At 38.1% G+C, this 21189-nt stretch overlaps 1 protein-coding gene across 1 annotated transcript; it reads left to right on the forward strand.

Moving 5' to 3' along the window:
- The first annotated feature begins 18901 nt into the window (after nt 1-18901).
- Nucleotides 18902-20790, forward strand: LOC145805377 (uncharacterized). The gene is made up of 3 exons (XM_082900499.1): nt 18902-19127; nt 19961-20177; nt 20586-20790. The coding sequence occupies exons 1-3, from the start codon at nt 18902-18904 to the stop codon at nt 20788-20790; spliced, it is 648 nt and encodes a 215-aa protein (XP_082756625.1).
- Nucleotides 20791-21189: the final 399 nt, after the last annotated feature.

The raw sequence follows: 21189 nt of genomic DNA on the forward strand, positions 1-21189 counted from the left end.
TCAGAGCAGCTTACAAGTTTGGTATAGCCGAGATAACACCGAAAGACAGTTCTGAGATACGATCATCCGAGATGACCAACTAGCTTGTTAAAAGCTTAGAAGATTGGGAAAGGAGAAGCATGTATAAAAGAACGCAAGTACAAATGAGGAAGCAACACTTGAATGCCTCTGTTAAAGAACACACTTGTAAAAATAAAGTACCGTGGTTATGTTGATCCGAGATGTCTACCTGATGATAATTCCGAAGTAATGCTTATCCAAGGTGTACTACCCCGAAGTGATTTGTAGAATATGTTCAAAAAAGTTGAAAAAATTCTAAGTATAGGGAAGCATATAGGCAGTAAGCAGAAGAAAGCATTCAACACTCAGGAAAGAGACAAATATGCATTAAAAAAGGCACTTCAACCTAGTAAAGTGATTTCTTGTTTAGGTACAAAGCAGTGGTGCGTCGGCCAACAACAGACATTGTTCAAGAGGCAAAGAAGTTACATATGCAAAGAAGACAAAAGTACAAAACATGAAGACCCTAAGAACTAGGGACTAAAGCAAGAACACTAGACTGAATTACTTCAACGGTTGACGGTGGTTCAGCCTCGGCAGTCAGTTAGAGGAACTTCTCTACCATTATCTCGGCATCAGTTTCAAGAAGGGACGTGGTTCTAAGATTATGCAAAAAACAGAAACGAGGTCAAGAATCTGAAAATACAACAAGAAAAACAAGAAGTGAAAATTCAGAATCAAGAAAACAACAAAAATCAAGAATAAAGCCAAGTGCAAAAACACTGAGTGTGTGAAGAACAAGAAAATAATGAACCAGACATGATGCTAGCAACAGAAAGTGGATATGACAAGAACAGTTCCAGGCATTTCAGCAATAAAAAGTCAAAAACTTGAAGACAGACGAGAACAGAAGGCCACAGATGGCAAATAAACAGATTCAAAGTAAAACAGAAGAGTTATGAAAGATTGAGCTTAATAAAAAGTGAGTTTATGAACCTACCAAATGAACGCCGATATGAAGATCGCCGGAGTCAAATAGATGACTGGAAATCAAGAAACCCACCGGGGAGTGTGAACGGAGCAGTTGCAGAAAGCTTGAAAAGAGATCGATGAAGGATTGGGGATATTTTTCTAAAGAGAGAAAAGTTTTAGCATAGAAAACACATGAAAGAATGCAAAATGAGAAGACAAAGGGAAAGAGAGAAAGTTTTGTTGAAAACTCGAAAAAGCGACAAAAGAGTATTGGATTATACCCTGAGTGACATACCTGTCAGGCGGCGTGCGCAGAAACGACACAACCTGATAGCGCATACAAGCCAGTAAGGGATGAACGCATGGACAAAACAGTTGAGGAGCATATGCATGACAGCTCATGCACAGTTGCAAAGCTTTTTGGAGTTTACGAATTGATGGAATCATAAAACTTCAGCTAGGAGGTGCGATCTTAGGTAGCCTGGAAAGCATGAATCTTGATACTTGATACAAGTGGACAGTAAAGTCTAGGGAACTTTGAGGTCAGCAAGTTTGATCTCGCACAGAGGGGCACAGATGAACGAACAGTATAGGTTCCATCACCTCAGAATGCCGAGGTAATAGAACCTAGGGGGCAGTTGTGAGGATATATTTTCTGAGTACCAACACGTGGCAAGGTGACACCGACGTGTCAGCCGAGGTGCCACGTGTCCTGGTTGTTATGCCGAGGTCATCTCGGATAGGCTGAGGTTACCTCCGAAGATATCGGAATCCGAGATAAATGGATAGGGGACAAGAGTCCTAAATGATTAGGGGTTCTAGTCTAGATAAAGATAAAACTCTTAGAGAGTTTATCCCAGTCTAGCTAGGAATCCAAGATAAGCATGATGAGCTTGAATCCCATGAAGTAGAGACTTCTAGGAGAGTCCAAAGTAAGCACTGAACAGGAATCCAGTGAAGCTAGGCTTCTGTTGGGATTAGGATTGAGATGGCTATAAAAGAGAGGGACCCTCGTGGGTCTAAGGTACGCAATTTATGCTTTGAATAGTGAGTTTAGCACTATTTATTATCTTTGAGAGATATACTGACTTGATTATCGGAGTGCCCCCGGGTGGACGAACCACCACCGGAGACTTCTCTTTCTGTTGCAGGTTAGCTAAAAGCCATCTATTCTGCCGGTGCCTCTCCAGCTAAGTACTAAGGGGGCAGTGTGATCAGAAAATCACTCACACATCTACACTAGCTAATTATTACAAATTAGAATTGAACTAACTAATTGATTATAACTACAAATTCAAAAGAAGCTACAAATTAATACAACATATTACTATTAAGGGTGAATTACACTAACGGTCACTATAGTTTGGGGTTTGTATCATTTTGGTCTCTGACTTTTCAATTGTGATGCATTTGACCCTAAATTTTGAATCTTGTTCCAAATAAGGATAATTAAAGATACCATTGCTTAATTTTAAGGGCAAAATTGTCAATTTGATAAATATAAATTATATTTGACAAAAATAAATATCAAAAAAATATTTTTAAATTTTTTAAAATTATTTCTACCTACTAAAGATAAAATTTTGTAATTGATAAATCTTTAGACATTTATTTGTTTATTTTTACCAAATTAATTTTTATTATGTGTCTGGATGATAATTATGTAATGGATGGTTATTTTTATTTTCATTAAATTAGTTTCAATTTTTTCAAAAGTCAAATATGATGACAAATTTGATATCATTATTAAACCAATATATTAAATCAAAAAAATTTAAAATTAAATATATTTCATATATTAAATATATCGATTACACATTAAAATCCTAACAACCACTCATTACATGATTATTACCAAATACATAATAAAAATTAATTTGAAGAAAAAAATGTCTAAAAGATTTATCAATTTTACATAATTTTATTTTTGGCGGGTAGAAATAATTTTAACAAATTTAAACATATTTTTTTGATATTTATTTTTGTAAATTAGTTTATATTTTATCAAATTGAGGATTTTACCCTTAAAATTAAGCAATGATATTTTCAGTTGTTCTTATTAGGAACAAGATTCAAAATTCAAAGTCAAATATGTCACAATTAAAAAGTTAAGGACCAAAGCGACATAAGACCCAAACTATAGGGACTGTTAGTGTAATTTGCCCTACTATTTAAACATTATATAATAGGCCATGGGAATCGAAAAGTTGCACATGCATGAACAAGAATTTTTGTCCAAAAACTCCTTTGCTTTGCCGCCACAACTGTTTTGTTTGCAGTCAGAAAAATAATATGTTTCACCTTAGCATCTGCTCTGTTCTGCCATAAAAATGGTATTGTAGCTCACTTTTTGTGCTCCTTTCGCATACGATAGCTCTATAGTTTGGACTCCCGTGGTTCTGAATCTGATCTCACAAGTGCAATGTGAAATAGATAAATACAAAAGAGTCAAAATCAGGTAAATCTTTTGAAAAATCAATTTTGAATAATTAATTAGTCTGAAAGTCGCCTTGTGCTTGCCAACATGAAAGCCTAATGGTGAAGAGAATCCCCAGGACAATGTAGAATACCATGCACAATTCTGAACATATTTTTGCCAGTTTTGTAAAAGAAACAGCTGAAGAAGTAGCTTAAACTTTTGAGATCATGAAGGACTTTGTGCCGATAAGTTAGAATTCACTTAAACCATTCAGGGAATTCTTCTCAATACTGGAGCTTATTAACAAAATCTCATTCGAAAAACAATTTCGAAGTTTTCCCATTTGTAAAAGATTACACATGCATTCCTGTAGGCACAACAAATTAATAAAAAAACTTGACTCTCACTTTTTTTATAAAGATGACGACTTGAGGATACACAAGAGCAACTCAAAGAAAAAGACTTAACTGACGCAACAACACAAGAAAAGACAAAGAAAATAAAACTCATAACACAACTATTTACAGAACACAACTCAAAACCAAATAAGCATTTTTGAGACAAAGGGGTTTTCCCTTCTCCAAGTCCATCTGTAGAATTTCAAAAACAACTTCAAGTAGCCCACGGGAAGGTCCAGACCTGTTTTCAATTCAGCAATACTAACATCCATACCTAGAAGGATCAATTTCCGACTTTCAAATTGGGTCTCACAGATTAAACCTCACAATCACGTTGTCCCCACATATCTTCTTAACCGATTTTTTTTTTCACACCATGTCTCTAGTTCAGAAGGTCCTTTCCAAGTGCTTTCGACAATTTCCCTAGCTGAGACTGAGGCTCATCATTCCAACCACCAATGTTGGCATCTGTAGAGAGCCTACTGCTTCATCAAGCTTGAACTCACCAAGATCGAGTAAACTTTCCATCTCTTCCAAGATTTTGTTCCTTTTGTTCAGATCGAAATCAGAAGATTCAGGAACGAACACAATGGGTTTGGGCTCATTGGCGGGTATGATGTGTTGGCTAGGGTAATGGTTGATTGTTGGCAAGCTATGGGTGGATTTCATGTTATGGAGTGGCAATCTATTGCGGTTAGGGAGAGGCTTATTGACAGCTTTGGGAGTTTCAGGTGGGGTGATGACCTTATTGTTAATCAAGTCTTGAATTTCATGGTGAAGGCGAAGGCGAAGGCGAATGTGAAGGTAAAAGCTGTTACCCAAAAGACAACCTAAGATGGGGGGGTGAATTAGGTTTTTACAATTAAAATTAATAATACCCTAATAAAAATTATGACTAGCACAATAGATAAATATAATTAATGAAATAAAAAATAATTAAAACAAGTGTCTTAACCACTATGTCAATTAATGATTTTAGCATAGTAAAAATATGAAATATAACTATGGCAATTTAAAACAAAATAAAGAGATAAAGGAGAGAGAGGCAAACAAATTTATAGTGGTTCAGCTTCAACTCGGCCTACGTCCACTCCTCAAACTTCACTTGAGATTTTCCACTATCTTCTAGCTTCACAGGAGTGCTAGCAACCTCTTTACAAATGGAGTAATCCTCCATGGATTTTACACAGACTTCACAAGTCCAAACCCTTGCAAATCTTAGGTGATTCACAATCACTCTCAGGATTTCAAGAACACAGTGTTTACAACATTTTTACAAGATGAAATATTTCTCAATGATAGATATATAAAATGAAGTTTTGATTTTTTTTGTAAATCTCACACAGGAAAGATGGGCTTAAAGCTATAAGGCTCAGTGTATAATTTCTGAGAACAGATGTGAGTGCTTATAGATCGAAGAATATTTTCAAGTTTTTTGTAACTTGTTTACATTAGATGCTTTGGAATATATAATGAAAATTATAGTTGTTTATAGCCGTTGTATTCATTTGAAGTTATAGCCGTTTATAGCTGTTGTAGTCATTTGAATTTATAGCCGTTTATAGCCGTTGTACTTCCATCATTATCAATTTGAATATCTTTCACTCCATCATTACAAATTTGAATATCTTTCACTTGAACCTTTTGAACTTTTGAACCTTATAGCTGTTTATAGCTGTTGTACTTCCATCATTATTAATTTGAATATCTTCCACTTGAACCTTTTGAACTTTTTGGCCTACTGCTGTGCTAGGTTGTTTAAACCTTTATTTTGGGCTGTTTGAACTCCTGATTTAATCAAATATTAAATGCATTCTAACAACATTTAGGACAAAGGTTTAGGTGAGAAATAATGGGACAAAATAAATTTTGATTCTATTTTTCTCTTTCAAATAAATCATCAAAATAAATTTTGAATTCTATTTTTCTCTTTCAAATAAATTGAAGCATAATTAAATAAATCATCAAAATAAATAAGTCTAACAAAAGCAATAGCAACGGCCAGTATAGTGACCGTATTGCTGATGGAATATGCAAATTAGGTAGAGTCGTGTTTAGGTGGGAGACGATTAAGGAGTGGTCGAGGATTAGGCGGTTTGAGATACCCTTTCTCTATCAGTACCTTCAATGCACAGGTTAGGCTCATATGGAGATGGGCGAAGGTTCATTTTTGGGAGGAGGAAGCACTAGTTTTGGAAATATTGGCAAATGGGTTGGCGGGTGTTGGTTGGGTATTCATGGGCTTGGGACTGGAATCAGGATGGATGTTTCTGGTAAAGTGTCCCTTTTCACGGCTTACCCTCTGATTCAAAATGCTCTCAACTTGAGCGATAAAAGTGTCATCCACAGTCTTCACAACAATTGCGAGCACTTGTTGTTTATTCAACCCTCTGATCTTCAAAGTCTCAATAGCCCACCGAAGATGTGCATAGGGATCAATACTTATCCCGACCTTGTTCCTGTCACTTGTTTTTGCTTGGCCAAGAGATTGGGTGGCTATATCGAAGTGAGGCCCATTTGTTGTTGATTTGTCATCACCCAGACTTGAGATAGTTTCGGGTTGGCCCTTTTCAACTACAGCTCGCCCTAAGATTAGGAAGCTTTTTGACGGGATTGAAACCCCAAATGTTAAATCTGCCACCATTTCTTGAAGGTCTTCAATCATTCCTAATATCTCAGTAGTAGTGGGTTTGGCTATTTGGTGCTTTTGGTGTACCTGAACCAGATTGGGTGCATCCATCATGTACAAATTAGTACTTTCAACAATGAACACCTTTGGCTTGGGCAGATGGATTGGAGTGATGTATATGCTGGGGTTGAAGGTAGATGGGAGCGTGTAGATGAGGTTAGGCTGAGGAGAAGGTACTTGGTCATAGATGGGAAATGGGTTGGTGGTAACATTGGATTCTTGACGTTATCGTCTGGATGTTGATGAGATTCTGAACCTCATGACGAAGGCGGTAGCAATGATTGGTGCTATGACCGCGTTGCTAATGGTACGCACAGTATTTGGTGGGGCTATGTCTAGTAGGGAGTAGGTCAGGAAGAGGTTAGGGATAAAGGGGTTTGAGATACACTCTTTCTATCAGGACTTTTAGTGCGCTAGTTAAGCTCATAAGGAGGGGGATGAAAGTTTTGCCTTGAGTTTGGGTTGGGCTGGCTATTTGTGGGTTGGTATTGGCAAAAAGGTCGGCAGTTTTGGGATTGGTAGCAATGGTATTGAGTTCAATGGGTTTGGGAATAGTGCTACTGCTAGCATCGGTATTCCTGGAAAACACCCTCCATGCTGGTTCGCTTGTTCTGGGAATAATCCCTTTGTTAAATGCGTTCTCAATCTGAACGCCAAATTCATGCAAATTTTTGAAAGTGAATAGTAGAGCGACTATTAACTTCTGTAACATATCAGGCTCAAGGTTCTGCACCACTATCCGCACTTGATCCCTCTCAGAAGGTCGATCTGTCATTTGTGCTGCCTTTGCTCTTTATCTTGCAACAAATTCCACAAAAGGTTCTTTAGGACTCTGGCAGATTGCTTTAAGCTCTTGGGTGGTCACTTCCATTTGGGTATTGTAAGAATACTGATTGACAAACGCCTCTACCAACTCTTCCCAATTCTGCTTCACTTTATCCTCCAACTTGGCATACCAAGTGGCTGCTACACCCAACAGGGTTCTTTCATACAGAGAGAGTTTCTAAGGCTTAGTTAGACTCATCGGTTTCAAGACGTCCAAGAAAAGCCGGATATATACCATAGGATCTCCAAACCCGTCAAAACGGTCAATGTGTGGCATTTTGAATCTGTTTGGGAGCCTTACGGCAGCCTCAGTGTACCCATCCTTAATGTCGGGAATGGAGTTAATGCCCTATGCCCTTTTAAATTGCTTCTCAAGGTTATCAATTTTTAACAAGATCGAGTCGAGCTCATTAATATCAAGGGGGAAAAGCCTTTTATTAGGCTGCACCAGGGGTTTGAAAACTCGAGCTTGAGCCAACCTTTCTTGAGGATTTGGACCTTGCAAATCTTCAGCTGGCGGATGTGGGTCAAAGTTCGGCCGGGTGCCCGGGATTGGATGTGTGGTAGATGCCCCAGATGGGCGTTGCATTTCAATAATAGTCTCATCCTACATGGTAATTCCCTAGCTTAGGGCCGTTATCATGGCAACTTTTTTGGACTCTGAGCCATCACAGGTCTACTGAGTTAGCAATTAGGGAAATGAATGGGTGTAAATTGAGAGCTGACTAACAAGGATTTCGACCCGATTATACTTGATGTATTTGAACTGGATTAGTCTAGACAGGTTTGACTGGATTGGGCTTTTTAGTATTGGTCTTTTCTGAGTTGGCCTTTGGGAATCAGATGAACTGGACTTTTGCTTAGTGGGTTTTTTTTTCTAGGATTGGATTAACTGGGCCTTTACTGAGTTTGAGTTTTTTTCTGGGATTGGATGAACTGGGCCTTTACTGAGTTGGGTACAGCTCCTTCTTTCGCTCAAACAAACCTAGCATTAAAAACAAATGCCCCATCAGATCAAGGTATCGGGTATGCTAGTTAAAATAAAGTAAGATACAACTTTTGGCCCTGGTTCTGGTTCTGGTATGTTTCCACCATATCAAACATAAACCCCTGATTCTGATATGACCTTCAAGGTTTGAAAGGAACCTCCTGAAGAGTAAGACACTCCAAGGATTACATCACACATTGCCAAAGGTTTTACATTTTGCACAAAAGCATTCAAAACACCCTTATAAAAGGTTAAGGTTTCCATGTCCTAGCTTTGGAGTGATCTACAGTTCCACTATTTAAACAAGTGGTATCACATCATCCTGCATAGGGCGAGCATCTTGTCCTATGTTGACTGGTCGCTAGAGCTCACTACATATACTAGGCCGATTGGTCCAAAAGGGTGTCTCAGCATGATTACCTAATATACCTCTCACACCTAACACCGAGAAGTAAAGAAGGATCAAGCGGTATAGTGGTAATCCAGATCCGAGGGTTGCGTTTCCAACATGGCAGAGCCTATGACCGGCCAGCATTTTGGCAAACTTTTAGGCAAGCCTCTAGCAAGCCCTCCAAGAATAGCAGATGAAAAACACAGTGACGTAAAACACCGATGCAAATGAAATGCAAAGAACATATAAGTGTAGATAAAATTTTACATCATGAATTTCAAGTCAAGTTCTCTAAATCCCCAACAGAGTCGTTAGAAACTGTAGCTTGCTTTCCGTGCTCCTTTCGGATACGATAGCCCTATAGTTCGGACTCCTGTGGTTTTGAATCTGATCTCACAAGTGCAATGTAAAATAGATAAACACAAAAGAGTCAAAATCTGACAAATCTTTTGAAAAATCGATTTTGAATCAAAAATGTCAAAAATAGACTGCTTTGCCATATTACAGAGTCGCCACGTAAATATTTTTAAAAAATTTAGAAAACCTGAGACTCGTGCCAAAGGCTACTTATCCGTCATCACCAAAGTGTCTCAACTCGGGAACTTAGGTACGAGAGGGGAAGGTCATGAATTGAGCACCCCACTCACCCGATCAAAGATCGGCCTCTATTAATCATGATATGATTTTTATTTACATTATATGCTCTTCTTCCGATTATTAGGCTAACTTACTATGTGTTGCACACAAGTATAGACTAATTTGCAAAAGTTAGAACACTTTGATTTTATGTTTGTTTGAAAATTGTTCCGAATATATACTACTTAAAAAAGTGATCGCATATGTACATTACTCAAATTGTCTCAATTTAAGCAATTAGCCTTTATCCATAGGCATTCATACAAGTATATCATTTAAGCATTTAGCCTCAGGATATCATGCTTGGCATGGCTATAATCATACGCATGCGATATGCTAAAGCAATAAGTGCTCACCTCGTACTCCAAGGCAAAGGAAACAAAAAAGTTAGAAAAAATACATGATCTTAACTAATGCAATATGACTAATGCAACACAAACAATTATGACTAATGGGCCTGGCTACTAACATTGTATTTGAAGCAATTTGATAGCATGCGGTCCAAGTACATATTCAATGAGTTAAGCAATAACAATACTTTGTTAGAATGATGAACCGAGCTTTGATGCGTGCAAGACATGTAAATGCAAACAATGAAAAATGTTAAGAAAACATGATGCTCTAAACTATCCATCATAAGCGGGGTAAATAAAAGGGAGAAAGATGTGGGGTTGAAAGACATATGCCATATTACATATTTGCCCTCGCACAAGAGGGTTTGAATAAAAGTCCTAACTAATTACTATGAATTAACTAGCTATTACAATACCCAAAATAAATTAACTACACTAACTAATTATTACAATACCACAAATTAATTAATTATTCTAACTAATTAATTAACTATTACAACACAAAAAAACAACTAGCTATTCTAACTAATTAATAGAAATTAACTAATTAAACTAACTAATTAGTTACATTGCGGAATTAATTAACTAAGTAATTAATTACAAGTTCATTACTTTACGTACTATATACTACTATTAAACATAATTTTAACGGGCCCCGAAAGACGAGGGATGGCTTATGCATGCGCGTGGATTTCTACCTAAAAATGCTATCTGTTCTATTGCCATAATGTTTTTGCTGCACAGTCAGAAAATTGCACTGTTTTTTCACCTTAGTCTCTGCTCTGTTCTGCCGGAAAAAGGACACTATCTGGCTAAAAAAGGTGGCCGGCCAGCTAGAAGAAGTGGATGGCCGTACAGTAAAGGTGGCCGGCCGACCACTAATGTTTAGTACTGCCCTGCTGCAACAGACATGGAACAGAGCACAAACAGAGTATTTTCAGAAAATGTTTGTCTACCTTGCCTCTCTTTATCATCAAACAAATCAAAGAAGGAGTAGGCTCGACTCGCAAACCATCAATCGGCGCAAAATGATTGCGTGATGATCTATGAATCAAGGGACAAGGTTTCAATAAATGATAATGAAAGACCAACAAAACCACATTCCTATCATGGAATTGATCAAGGGAAGTGGTTGACCTTAAATCTTGAGCCATTTGCATCATAAAGAGTATGAAATGCTTCAAGACTCAATGGGTTCAATTAATGTCCGATTGAACCCCAAACTTGATTTTATTATCTTGTTCCACTTTTACTCCAATTTTATTACCTCTTTTAATTTCCTTTCCATTCCTTAGTCATTTTAGTCCAAAAATGATATTTAAGTTCACTAAATGGAGAAGAGTGTCAAACAAGAAATTGTTTTGGGCATGAGAGAGAGGTAATGCCCTAGTAATAAACCTCTAAAGAGATTAAATCATTTAGCATTGAAAGGTCTCTTTCTCAAGCTTAAACAACACTTGGTTGAAACAACTTTCAAAGAAGTAAAAAGCCAAGAAATGAGGAAGGTTGCAGAGGTGATTAAATGTGAACACAAGTATGAAAAACACAAAATATATGCTATCAACTCAAATAAGTTGGTGGCTAAGGCCTAAACCATCAAACCTATGAGAACAACTACACTACAAGCATGCTATACAAAGCAAAAATGAAATAAACAACCTAAAACAATTCTAAAATAGCTCAAAATAGTGCTGGAATTCTAAGAGAAAAGCTTGAAAAAGTTTGCTAAAATAATGGAGAATTTGAGCTAGTAAACAAGCATAAGGAGGGGTGGCGAACCTCTTCACTTTTGGGACTTCAAAACCACATTTTTAGCCTCTGAAAAACTTTGGAAAACAATGGTGAAAAGTTGGAAAAAAGTTAAAAAAGAAATGGGAAACACAAGGGCAAAAATTTAGAGAACAAGGTACAAGGAAGGGCGGTTAACCCCTTCACCTTTGATAGCTTTAAGCCACAAGTTTTAGCCCATAAAAATAGTCCAAAAACAACAAGAAAAGATAGAAGAGAAGTAGTGTAGAGATGCTCAAAATTATACCTCTTAAAGCAAGGTAACCCTTTTGTTCACAAACCACAAAGCTTACACTCTCAAGGGCTGAGATTTGAGATCAAAAACCTCAGCAAGAAGAACTAAATTTTTGGTTTAAGAAGTGTAAAGAGAGAGTATGTAGGTTGCAAGATAAAGAGAAAGAGAGTGTTATGCAAGTATTAGGGTTTTTGGAATTTTTTCTAACCTTAAAACCAAGAGGGAAGGCCATCTATATATAGAAACACAGCCTCTCAGGTCGGAAATATCTGTATATAGACAGCTAGTGCAATGTATGTACCTGTGGGAACAGCTGGCAACAAATATCTGTAAAAATCTATTTTGACACAAGTGGCTGATCGTACACTTTTAGTGGACGGTCGTACGCTTCTTTTGGTCAGCCGTACACTTCTTTTGGTCGGCCGTACACTTGTGGGGACACTTGGCCGGCCAATCCACTCAAAATGGCCTAATTTTTCACAACTGGCCAGCCGTACACAAAAATCTACTTCCAGACCCGATTTCAAATAGGCATATCTCTCTTATCTAGACTTGGTTTTAGGTGATTCTTGAGTCTAAATTGAAGCCCCAGAAGTCTACTTTCCAATGGTGGTGGCCTCATATCTAAATTCTAAGTGTGTGAAAAGATATGCCTATAGGCTATTCATTTTTTCTTAACAGATTGATGCCCAACCTCTTTCCCGACTAGTTTTCTTCCCTCTCCTCCTATTTCCTCGAACTCCAAACTTATAAATAATATGTTTTTAAAGATTTTTCAAAGAGTTTCCCTTCCTTCCATTTGTTTCCACTTTGTGCTTACTCGGTTTACCAAAAAGTGCAATATTTTAAACAAAATGCAAGTCTCGGAACATTGTAAAAAAATTTGGAAAAATATTTTTAAAAAGAGGGTTTTAAGGTCTAAAATATTTTTGGTAAAAAATGGGGTGTAAGGTTGGGATTTAGAAGCTCTTCTTGTTGAAGAAATTGAACGTTTGTACATCATAAGTTTCATCATCGAGTGATTATCCTAAGGCGCCCAAGTCTTAAGAGCGATCAAAAATTGGGTGTCTACAGTTGCCCCTCTTTGACAGAGCTCAGAGTCATCAAATGACGTGAGTGAATATCAAAGCCCGAAAACGACCTATTTTGACAAGGCCGTAAGACTTGGGCAAACAAACAAGATGCAGATGCAGTTGGTTGAATCCGAGGGTTGCCTACGTATCCCATTGCAAGGAATCAAACTAGCATAGTTCAAGGGCAGGATCTAAAATGATATACAATGCAATGCAATAATATAATCAAACCACAAGCAGTGCTTGCCACACAAATACCATAATGGAATGGAGATGCAAATCAAACTACGTTTTATATAGAAAATAAGTGGGCACAATCCAAACCACGCCTAACATAGGCTATGCACCTATATCCTCAATACTGGCCTCAGCACAACATGGATGTTTACACATAACAGAACCGTGTTTCAACGTGAAATGGGTGCGGGCACATACAAAACTATGTTTTTTGCAGAAAGAATACAAGTAATTGGGTGGTATGATATAAGTGAGGAATGATCTACTGGGAAAAGATGATGATCCTAAATGCTGAATGCAACAAGACAAAGTACAATGCAATGGATACAATGGATGAAGTGAATAATAGACGCAAGCTGAACCACATCTTACCTAGAAAAGGTATAGACACAAAACAAATCACGTCTCACACAGAAAAGGTGTTGACACCCTCAATACTAGCCTCAGCGCAGCATGGGTACATACACATGACAGAACTATGTTTCAATGAGGAAAATGTATGGGCCCATGCCAGACTAAGCTTAACATAGAAATGATGCAAGCAATAAAATGGATAATACAATAGATGGATAATAAATTCTATATGCAATGTGATAGAAGTACTAGATGTAGTGTAATAGGAAGTAGCACTTTTAGAAAGTACCTTACAGGGGTAATCGGCGATGACTCACCTTATGCTGCTGGGGATTTTCCTCTTCTTCTTGGTTTTAAGACTTCTTCCTACATCTTGCGCTTCTAAACCATAGGTACTACTTTTCTCCATGGCTACATTTGCAACTTTTTCTATTTTTCAACAAGGTGACAAACTAGGTTGGTTCAGTATCCAGAATTGAGGCACTTACAAGCTACCTCAACTTATGAGATTGTCATACAGATTTCAAGCTGATGATACACCCCTGGGTATTTAAACCAGACTTTAGTCTCGAAAATTCTAAACCTTTACGTTCTAGGCCTCGACCATTCGAACTCTAGTTTCAACCGCCTCAGTTGATCTCCTAGGAACTCACTACAAACACAGTCAGGTGGCTATACCAGACCGATAGAAGTTGTTCGGGCACGACAAACACCAGAGGAATTTCACCTTTGGAGGATTTAAGGTCTTCTAGACCCAGTGAGTGAACAAGACAGTGCAGGTGAGTTGCACGAAACAGTGCGAGGTGAATGAATACAAAAAACAGTGCTACATGGGTGCACAAGACAGTGCGATACAAGGTGAATGCACAAAATAGTGCTATATGGGTGCACAAGACAGTGCGATGCAAGGTGAAATGCACAAGATAGTGTGATGTAAGGTGCACAAAACAGTGCGACACAAGGTGCGCAAAATAGTGCGAGACAGGGTAGAATACACAAGATAGTGCGAGACAAAGTGCACAGGACAATGCGATGCAGGGTGCACAAAACAGTGCCATACAAAGGGTAATGAACAGTATGTAAAGTAGCGCATCATGTACCTTATGAAATGTAGGGCAACTTGCCATAATTTATTGAAATGTAATTGAAAAACACTGCAAAAGGTAACTCCATGCACAGAACAAAGTCAATGGTAAAAGTAACCAACTAGGCAATTCAAATCAACCAGGGTGTATGAGCATGCATGCATAATCCAAAGCACAGGTATTAAGCAGAGGGAAAATGGCAATCCCAAGAAAGTTTTAAAAATGGTTGGAGACAACTTTCGAAATTTGAATCATATTAGAATCATCATGGAGGTAAACTACCCTAATCTAGGGAAAAGTGCTCAACAAATGGCTCTGATCAGATGGAGAGAAAGGTTGGGTTCATGCCCCTTGTTCAATTGATGACTCGATCAGATGCACTAAAAATTGCTCCTAGTGTCCAGTCACTGGCCACCGGTTGGGTTCATGCCCCTTGTTCGATGGATGGCCTGATCAGATGTATTGAAAATTGTCCCTAGTGTCCAGTCACTGGTCACCTTTTTTAACATTATGCAGGCATGTGTGATAGGGATCTTCACATCCTAGAATAGTTGCCAACCAATCAAACTTATGCTTCTCTTTTGCTACAACATGTTGAGAACTTACTTTAGTCTCATCCAAAGTAGTGACAGATTTCTCACATACACTTTGCAATGATCATGAATGCGATGCCTCTTGTATGGGCACTCTCAATTTGTTTATGAATTCCACAGATGTACTTGTTTTCGAGTTTGGAGCAAACATTCGTGTATGGAATTTGACCATGTCACTCTGTTGAACATGAGCGATAGACACGTTAGGGTGACTCAATGAAAAGCGCTTTTGAGCGACAGACACACTATGGTGACTCGATGAAGAGCGTAGACTGAAACAAATATTGGTATGATATGACAGAACTCACAACTGACTCAAAAGCAGAAAAAATACTCAAGGTGACTAATCATTCATAGTGCCCCTAGTATTACTTATGCTCTTTTTAGAACTTAATTTCGATTCCTTTTTTGCTCAAGTTAGAGATTCTACTGATAAGTTCAAGTGTTGAAAATTGCTCAACTTGTTGATTGAAGCTAGTTCCTTCTGACCTAATGCAAGTATATGATATGCACAACAGTCAGTGTAGCTCATGGATTGATGTGAAGCTAATGATGTGAATTGGGCAAGATGATTGGGTCGAGATGGATGAGATGTATATGGTTGAGACCGAACCTCAGGATGAAGTTGCCTATGTATCCCAAGAATGGGAATCAAGTCAACGTAGTTCATGACTGAGGTTCACTCAAGTATTGACATTCTCCTTTTGCGCTCTAACTTTTGCCAAAGTCGCACTTTCGGGGTTTTCAACCTTGCGAGCTCTAATTATTGATTTCTCATTTTTTATGCTCTAACTTTTGCTTAGGTCACCATTTCGAGTTTTTGGCCTAGTGATCCTCTCAAGTATAATGTTACAACACTTGTGGTGAATTTGATCAATAATCATTCTTGCCCTAATACTGGAATTGGCTTCATCTTGATTTGAGTTTGGTTCTCTATTTTCTCATGCATGTCTTTGTCCTTTCTTTTGCGCCATTTTCAGAGTTGGTTCTTCTTACAATGTGGTACTTCCTCACATTGGCTTTCCTGAATTTAGACAAAAGTTCCTTTCCTTATAGTTGATTGGATTTCATCTCAATGGATGCCCATGGCTTGATGGTTGACTTCTTTTCCCTTTTCTTTTTTCTTTTTTTCTTCTTTCTCTTTTTGGTATCTTTTATCACTTTTTTTCTTTTTTTTTCCCCCCTTTTTCCTTTTCTTTTTTTCCTTTTTCTTTTTTCTTTTTTTGATTCATTTCTTTTCGGTTTCTTTTATCTATTTCTTTTTTGAAGTAATGAAAACATCAGGAGGAGAAATTCTATGATTGTGAGGTTTGAAAGCCACCTTATACTTGCAAGTCTAAAAGTTGCCTTGTGCTTGCCAACATGATCGCCTAACGGTGAAGAGAATCCTGAGGACAATGTAGAATACCATGCATAATTCTGAACATATCTTCGCCAGTTTTGTGGAAGAAACAGCTGAAGAAGCATCTTAAATTTTTGAGATCATGAAGGAGTTTGTGCCAATAAGTTAGAATTCACTCAAACCATTTGGGGATCCTTCTCAACATTGGAGCTTATTAACAAAATCTCATTCAAAAATCAATTTCGAAGTTTTTCCATTTGTAAAATGTTACACATGCATTCTTGTAGGCACAACAAAATGATCAAAAACTTGACTTTCACTATTTCATAAAGATGACGGCCTGAGGATACACGAGAGCGACTCAAAGGAAAAGACTCAACTGAAGCAACAACGCATGAAAAGACAAAGAAAATAAAACCCACAACACAACTATTTACAGGACACAACTCAAAACAAAATAAGCATTTTTGAGACAAAAGGGGTTTTCCCTTCTCTAAGTCCATCTGTAGAATTTCAAAAACAACTTCAAGTAGCCCACGAGAAAGTCTAGACATGTCTTCAATTCAGCAATACTAACATCTACACCTAGAAGGATCGATTTCCGACTTTCAAATCGGGTCTCACAGATTAAACCTCATAATCACGTTGTCTCCACACATCTTCTTAATCGAAACAATTGTTTTTTCACACCATGCCCCTAGTTTAGAAGGTCCTTTCCAAGTGCTTTCGACAATTTCCCTAGCTGAGACTGAGGTTCATTATTCCAACCACCAATGCTGGCATCTGTAGAGAGCCCACTATTTCATCAAGCTTGAACTCACCAAGATCGAGTAAACTTTTCATCTTTTCAAAGGTTTTGTTCCTTTTGCCAAGGTCAGAATTAGAAGATTCAAGAACGAACACAATGGGTTTAGGCTCATTGGCGGGTATGATGTGTTAGCTAGGGTAATGTTTGGTTGTTGGCAAGCTGTGGGTGGGTTTCATGTTATGTAGTGGCAATTTATTGCGGTCAGGGAGAGGGTTATTGACAGCTTTGGGAGTTTCAGGTGGGGCGATGACCTTATTGTTAATCAAGTCTTGAATTTCATGGCGAAGGTGAAAGCAACAACAATGATTAGTATGGTGACCGTATTGCTGATGAAATGTGCAATATTGGGTAAAGTCATGTTTAGGTGGGAGAGGATTAGGGAAAGGTCGACGATTGAGCGGTTTGAGATAACCCTTTCTCCATCAGTACCTTCAATGCACAAGTTAGGCTCATATGGAGATAGGCGAAGGTTCATTTTTGGGAGAAGGAAGTGTAGAGAGAGAGTGTGTAGGTTGCACGATAGAGAGAGAGAGAGAGAGAGTGCTATGCAAGTATTGAAGTTTTTGGAATTTTTTCTAACCTTAAAACTAAGAGGGAAGGTTATCTATATATAGAAACACAGCCTCTCAGGTTGGAAATTTCTATATATAGACAGCTGGTGCAATGCATGCACCTATGGGAACAGCTGGTAACAAATATCTACAAAAATCTATTTTTGACACAAGTGGCCAGCCGCACACTATTAATGGACGGCCGTACACTTTTTCTGGCCGATTGTACACTTGTGGGGACACTTGGCTGGCCAATCCACTCAAAATGGCCTAATTTTTCACAACTGGCCGACAGTATACAATTAGTGGCTGGTCGCACACAAAAATCAGCTTCCAAGCCTGACTTCAAACGGGGATATCTCCCTCATCTAGACTCGATTTTAGGTGGTTCTTGAGTCTAAATTGAAGCCCCAGAAGTCTACTTTCCAATGGTGGTGGCCTTATATCTTAAATCTATGTGTGTAAAGAGTGATATCAGAGCATGTGTACTACAGCACACATGAGTCCATATGAGCTTAGGATGTCCTAGTAAGAAGTAGGGTCATTCCATCCGCATGTGTAAGTGTGTGTTTATTGAAAGTGAAAACTAAATCTGATTATAACCACAAGATATGGAAACAAATGATCTGAATATTGTAAAAGGACTATCTGCCTATGTTTATAATGTTCTGTTTACCTATAGCAAATGGAAAATACAAGAAGTGATGGAACAATTGAATCATCCGAAGCCCGAATGAACCGAATAGAACAAATGCTTGCAGCTCTGACCGAGGCAATAATATAGCAACAAAGGCAACAACCTTTACCTCCTTCGCCTCCGTCGATACAAGTTGAACCGGACAATAATGACATTATCAACTTGACTTAGAAGTTCATGAAAATGATGCCACCCACTTTCCTAGGTGGCATTGAGCCGTTAAAGGCAGAAACATGGCTACTTGAGATGAAAAAATTATTCGAGGTCTTTCCCTACTCTGAGACTCAAAAGGTTCTTTTGGCCACCTATACTCTAAAGGATGAAGCCTGTAGATGGTGGTTGCTAGTCTGGAATAGTAATGAGACATGACATGGGCTTAATTCAATATAATCTTCTATGACAAGTACTTTCTGTAGTGCTTTCGAGACTGAAAGGTTTCAAAATTTCAAGAACTCAAACAAGGTAGAATGTCCGTAGTTGAGTATGAGGCTAAGTTTACTGAGTTTGCCAGATTTGCTCCTCATATGGTGGACACAGACTATAAGAAAGCCCGCAAATTTGAGGGTGGATTGGATTTAGATAGACTAGATCGGGGAGGAGTCCTCAACCTACCTACGTATGTACAAGTATTGGATAGAGCATTGATGGCGGAAGCCATTTTGGCTGCAAAGAAACAAACTCTTGTTCCAACAAGTGAATGGAGGGGCAAACGATCGGGGTCTAATATCAAAAGAGGTCGGTCATTCTCAAAGAAGCAAAATTACAGATCTTACAGTAGCTCAAGCCAAAGTAGTGGATATGTACCGACTTGCTCAGAATGTGGTAGGAAACACAAGGGGGTTTGTTATCGAGCATCATGTGCCTGTTTCAGGTGTGGTAAAACCGGCCATATAATGAGAGATTGTCTTGTCAGACTCCAAAATACCAATCACCCCGCAAAAAGTTTAGTCGGATCTGCCTCGGCATCAAGAATGAACACAAAAGCTAACACTGGGAAGGAAACCTTAAAGTAGGGTCAAGTATTTGCTCTTGTGCCTGGTGATGTGCAAAACATCGAAATCTGTGGTGTCAGGTATAATTTTTATATGTGCTCAGAATGCTTATATGCTGATTGATTCTGGTTCCACGCATTCATTTGTATCGCATGTTTTTTTCTTGGAAATTAACTAGACCATTAGAACCTATGAACTGTTTACTATCTGTGTCTACACCGAATAGGGGTTCTGTGATATGTGCTTATGTTTATCCAGTATGTGATATTGTAATTGGTGAAATGACATTGTATGTTGACTTGTTGCCCCTGAGCATTGATCATTTTGATCGTATTCTGGGTATAGATTGGTTGACTAAATATTGTGCCACCACTGACTGTGCAAGTAAATCAGTTGTGTTTAGACCACTTGGTATGCCTGAATCTATTTTTACTAGAAATGGGATAGTTTCTCCACCATACTTGATTTCATTTATGAAAGCCAAAAAATTATTAAGAAAGGGTTGTCGGGGCTACTTATGTTGTGTGTTGGCAGAGTCTTCGGATGGTACTAAAGTGGAAACAATACCCATAGTCCGTGAATTTCCTGATGTATTTCCTACCGACCTACCTGAGGACTTGATTGGTAGAGAAATTGAGTTTACTATTGATGTAGTACCTGGAACACAACGTATCTCTACGACTCCTTATAAAATGTCAACTTCTGAACTGAAAGAATTAAAAACTCAACTCCAAGAACTGTTGGACAAGAAGTTTATTCATCCAAGCACTTCACCTTGGGGTGCTCTAGTGTTATTTGTCAAAAAGAAAGACGGGTCTTTAAGGTTATGTATTGATTATCGCGAGTTAAATAAAGTAACTGTCAAGAACACGTATCCATTACCCCGAATAGATGACCTGTTTGATCAACTTCAAGGAGCCCAAGTGTTTTCTAAAATTGACCTTAGATCCGGGTATCATCAATTAAAAGTCAAGGCAGAAGATGTAGAGAAAACTACATTCAGAACTAGATATGGGTATTATGAATTCCTAGTCATGCCATTTGGGGTAACTAATGCACCTGCAGCATTCATGAACTTAATGAACAGAGTGTTCAAACAATTTCTTGATGAGTTTATTATTGTATTTATCGATGATATATTGATTTATTCTAAAAACAGGGAAGAACATGAGAATCATCTAAGAATTGCTTTACAGACCCTAAGCGAAAATAAATTATATGCAAAATTCTCCAAATGTGAATTTTGGCTTGGCAATGTGGCATTCTTGGGACATGTAACCAACAAGAACGGTATCTCCGTTGACCCACAGAAAATTGAAGCTATTGTGGACTGGCCCAGATCGACAAATGTAACAGAAGTTTGAAGTTTTCTAGGACTTGCAGGCTATTATCGTAGATTTGTAAAACATTTTTTCAAACTTGCTTTACCGCTCACTCAATTGACACAGAAAACTACATCATTTGATTGGACTGATCAAAGAGAGACTACTTTCTAGGAGTTGAAGACCAGGTTCGTAACTGCACCAATTTTGACTTTGCCTAATGGTACTGATGGGTTTCAAATTTACAGTGATGCTTTCTACAAAGGTTTGGAGTGTGTGTTGATGCAAAATAGGAAAGTGATTGCTTATGCTTCTCGGTAACTCTGCCCTCATGAAAATAACTATCCAACCTATGACCTTGAATTAGCCGCTGTAATTTTTGCTTTAAAAATTTGGCGCCATTATTTGTATGGAGTGACTTGTGAAGTATACATAGATCAT

This window comes from Camellia sinensis, chromosome 13, assembly GCF_055761805.1.
Source record: "Camellia sinensis isolate YWXY chromosome 13, ASM5576180v1, whole genome shotgun sequence".
NCBI lineage: Eukaryota > Viridiplantae > Streptophyta > Magnoliopsida > Ericales > Theaceae > Camellia > Camellia sinensis.

Coding starts and splice junctions, on each gene's coding strand:
- LOC145805377 (XM_082900499.1), top strand. CDS start 18,902: ATGTCCGTAGTTGAGTATGAGGCTAAGTTTACTGAGTTTGCCAGATTT. Junction 19,128..19,960: donor ACAAACTCTTGTTCCAACAA/GTGAATGGAGGG, acceptor GTGTGTTGGCAG/AGTCTTCGGATGGTACTAAA. Junction 20,178..20,585: donor CAAGAACTGTTGGACAAGAA/GTTTATTCATCC, acceptor TTCTAAAAACAG/GGAAGAACATGAGAATCATC.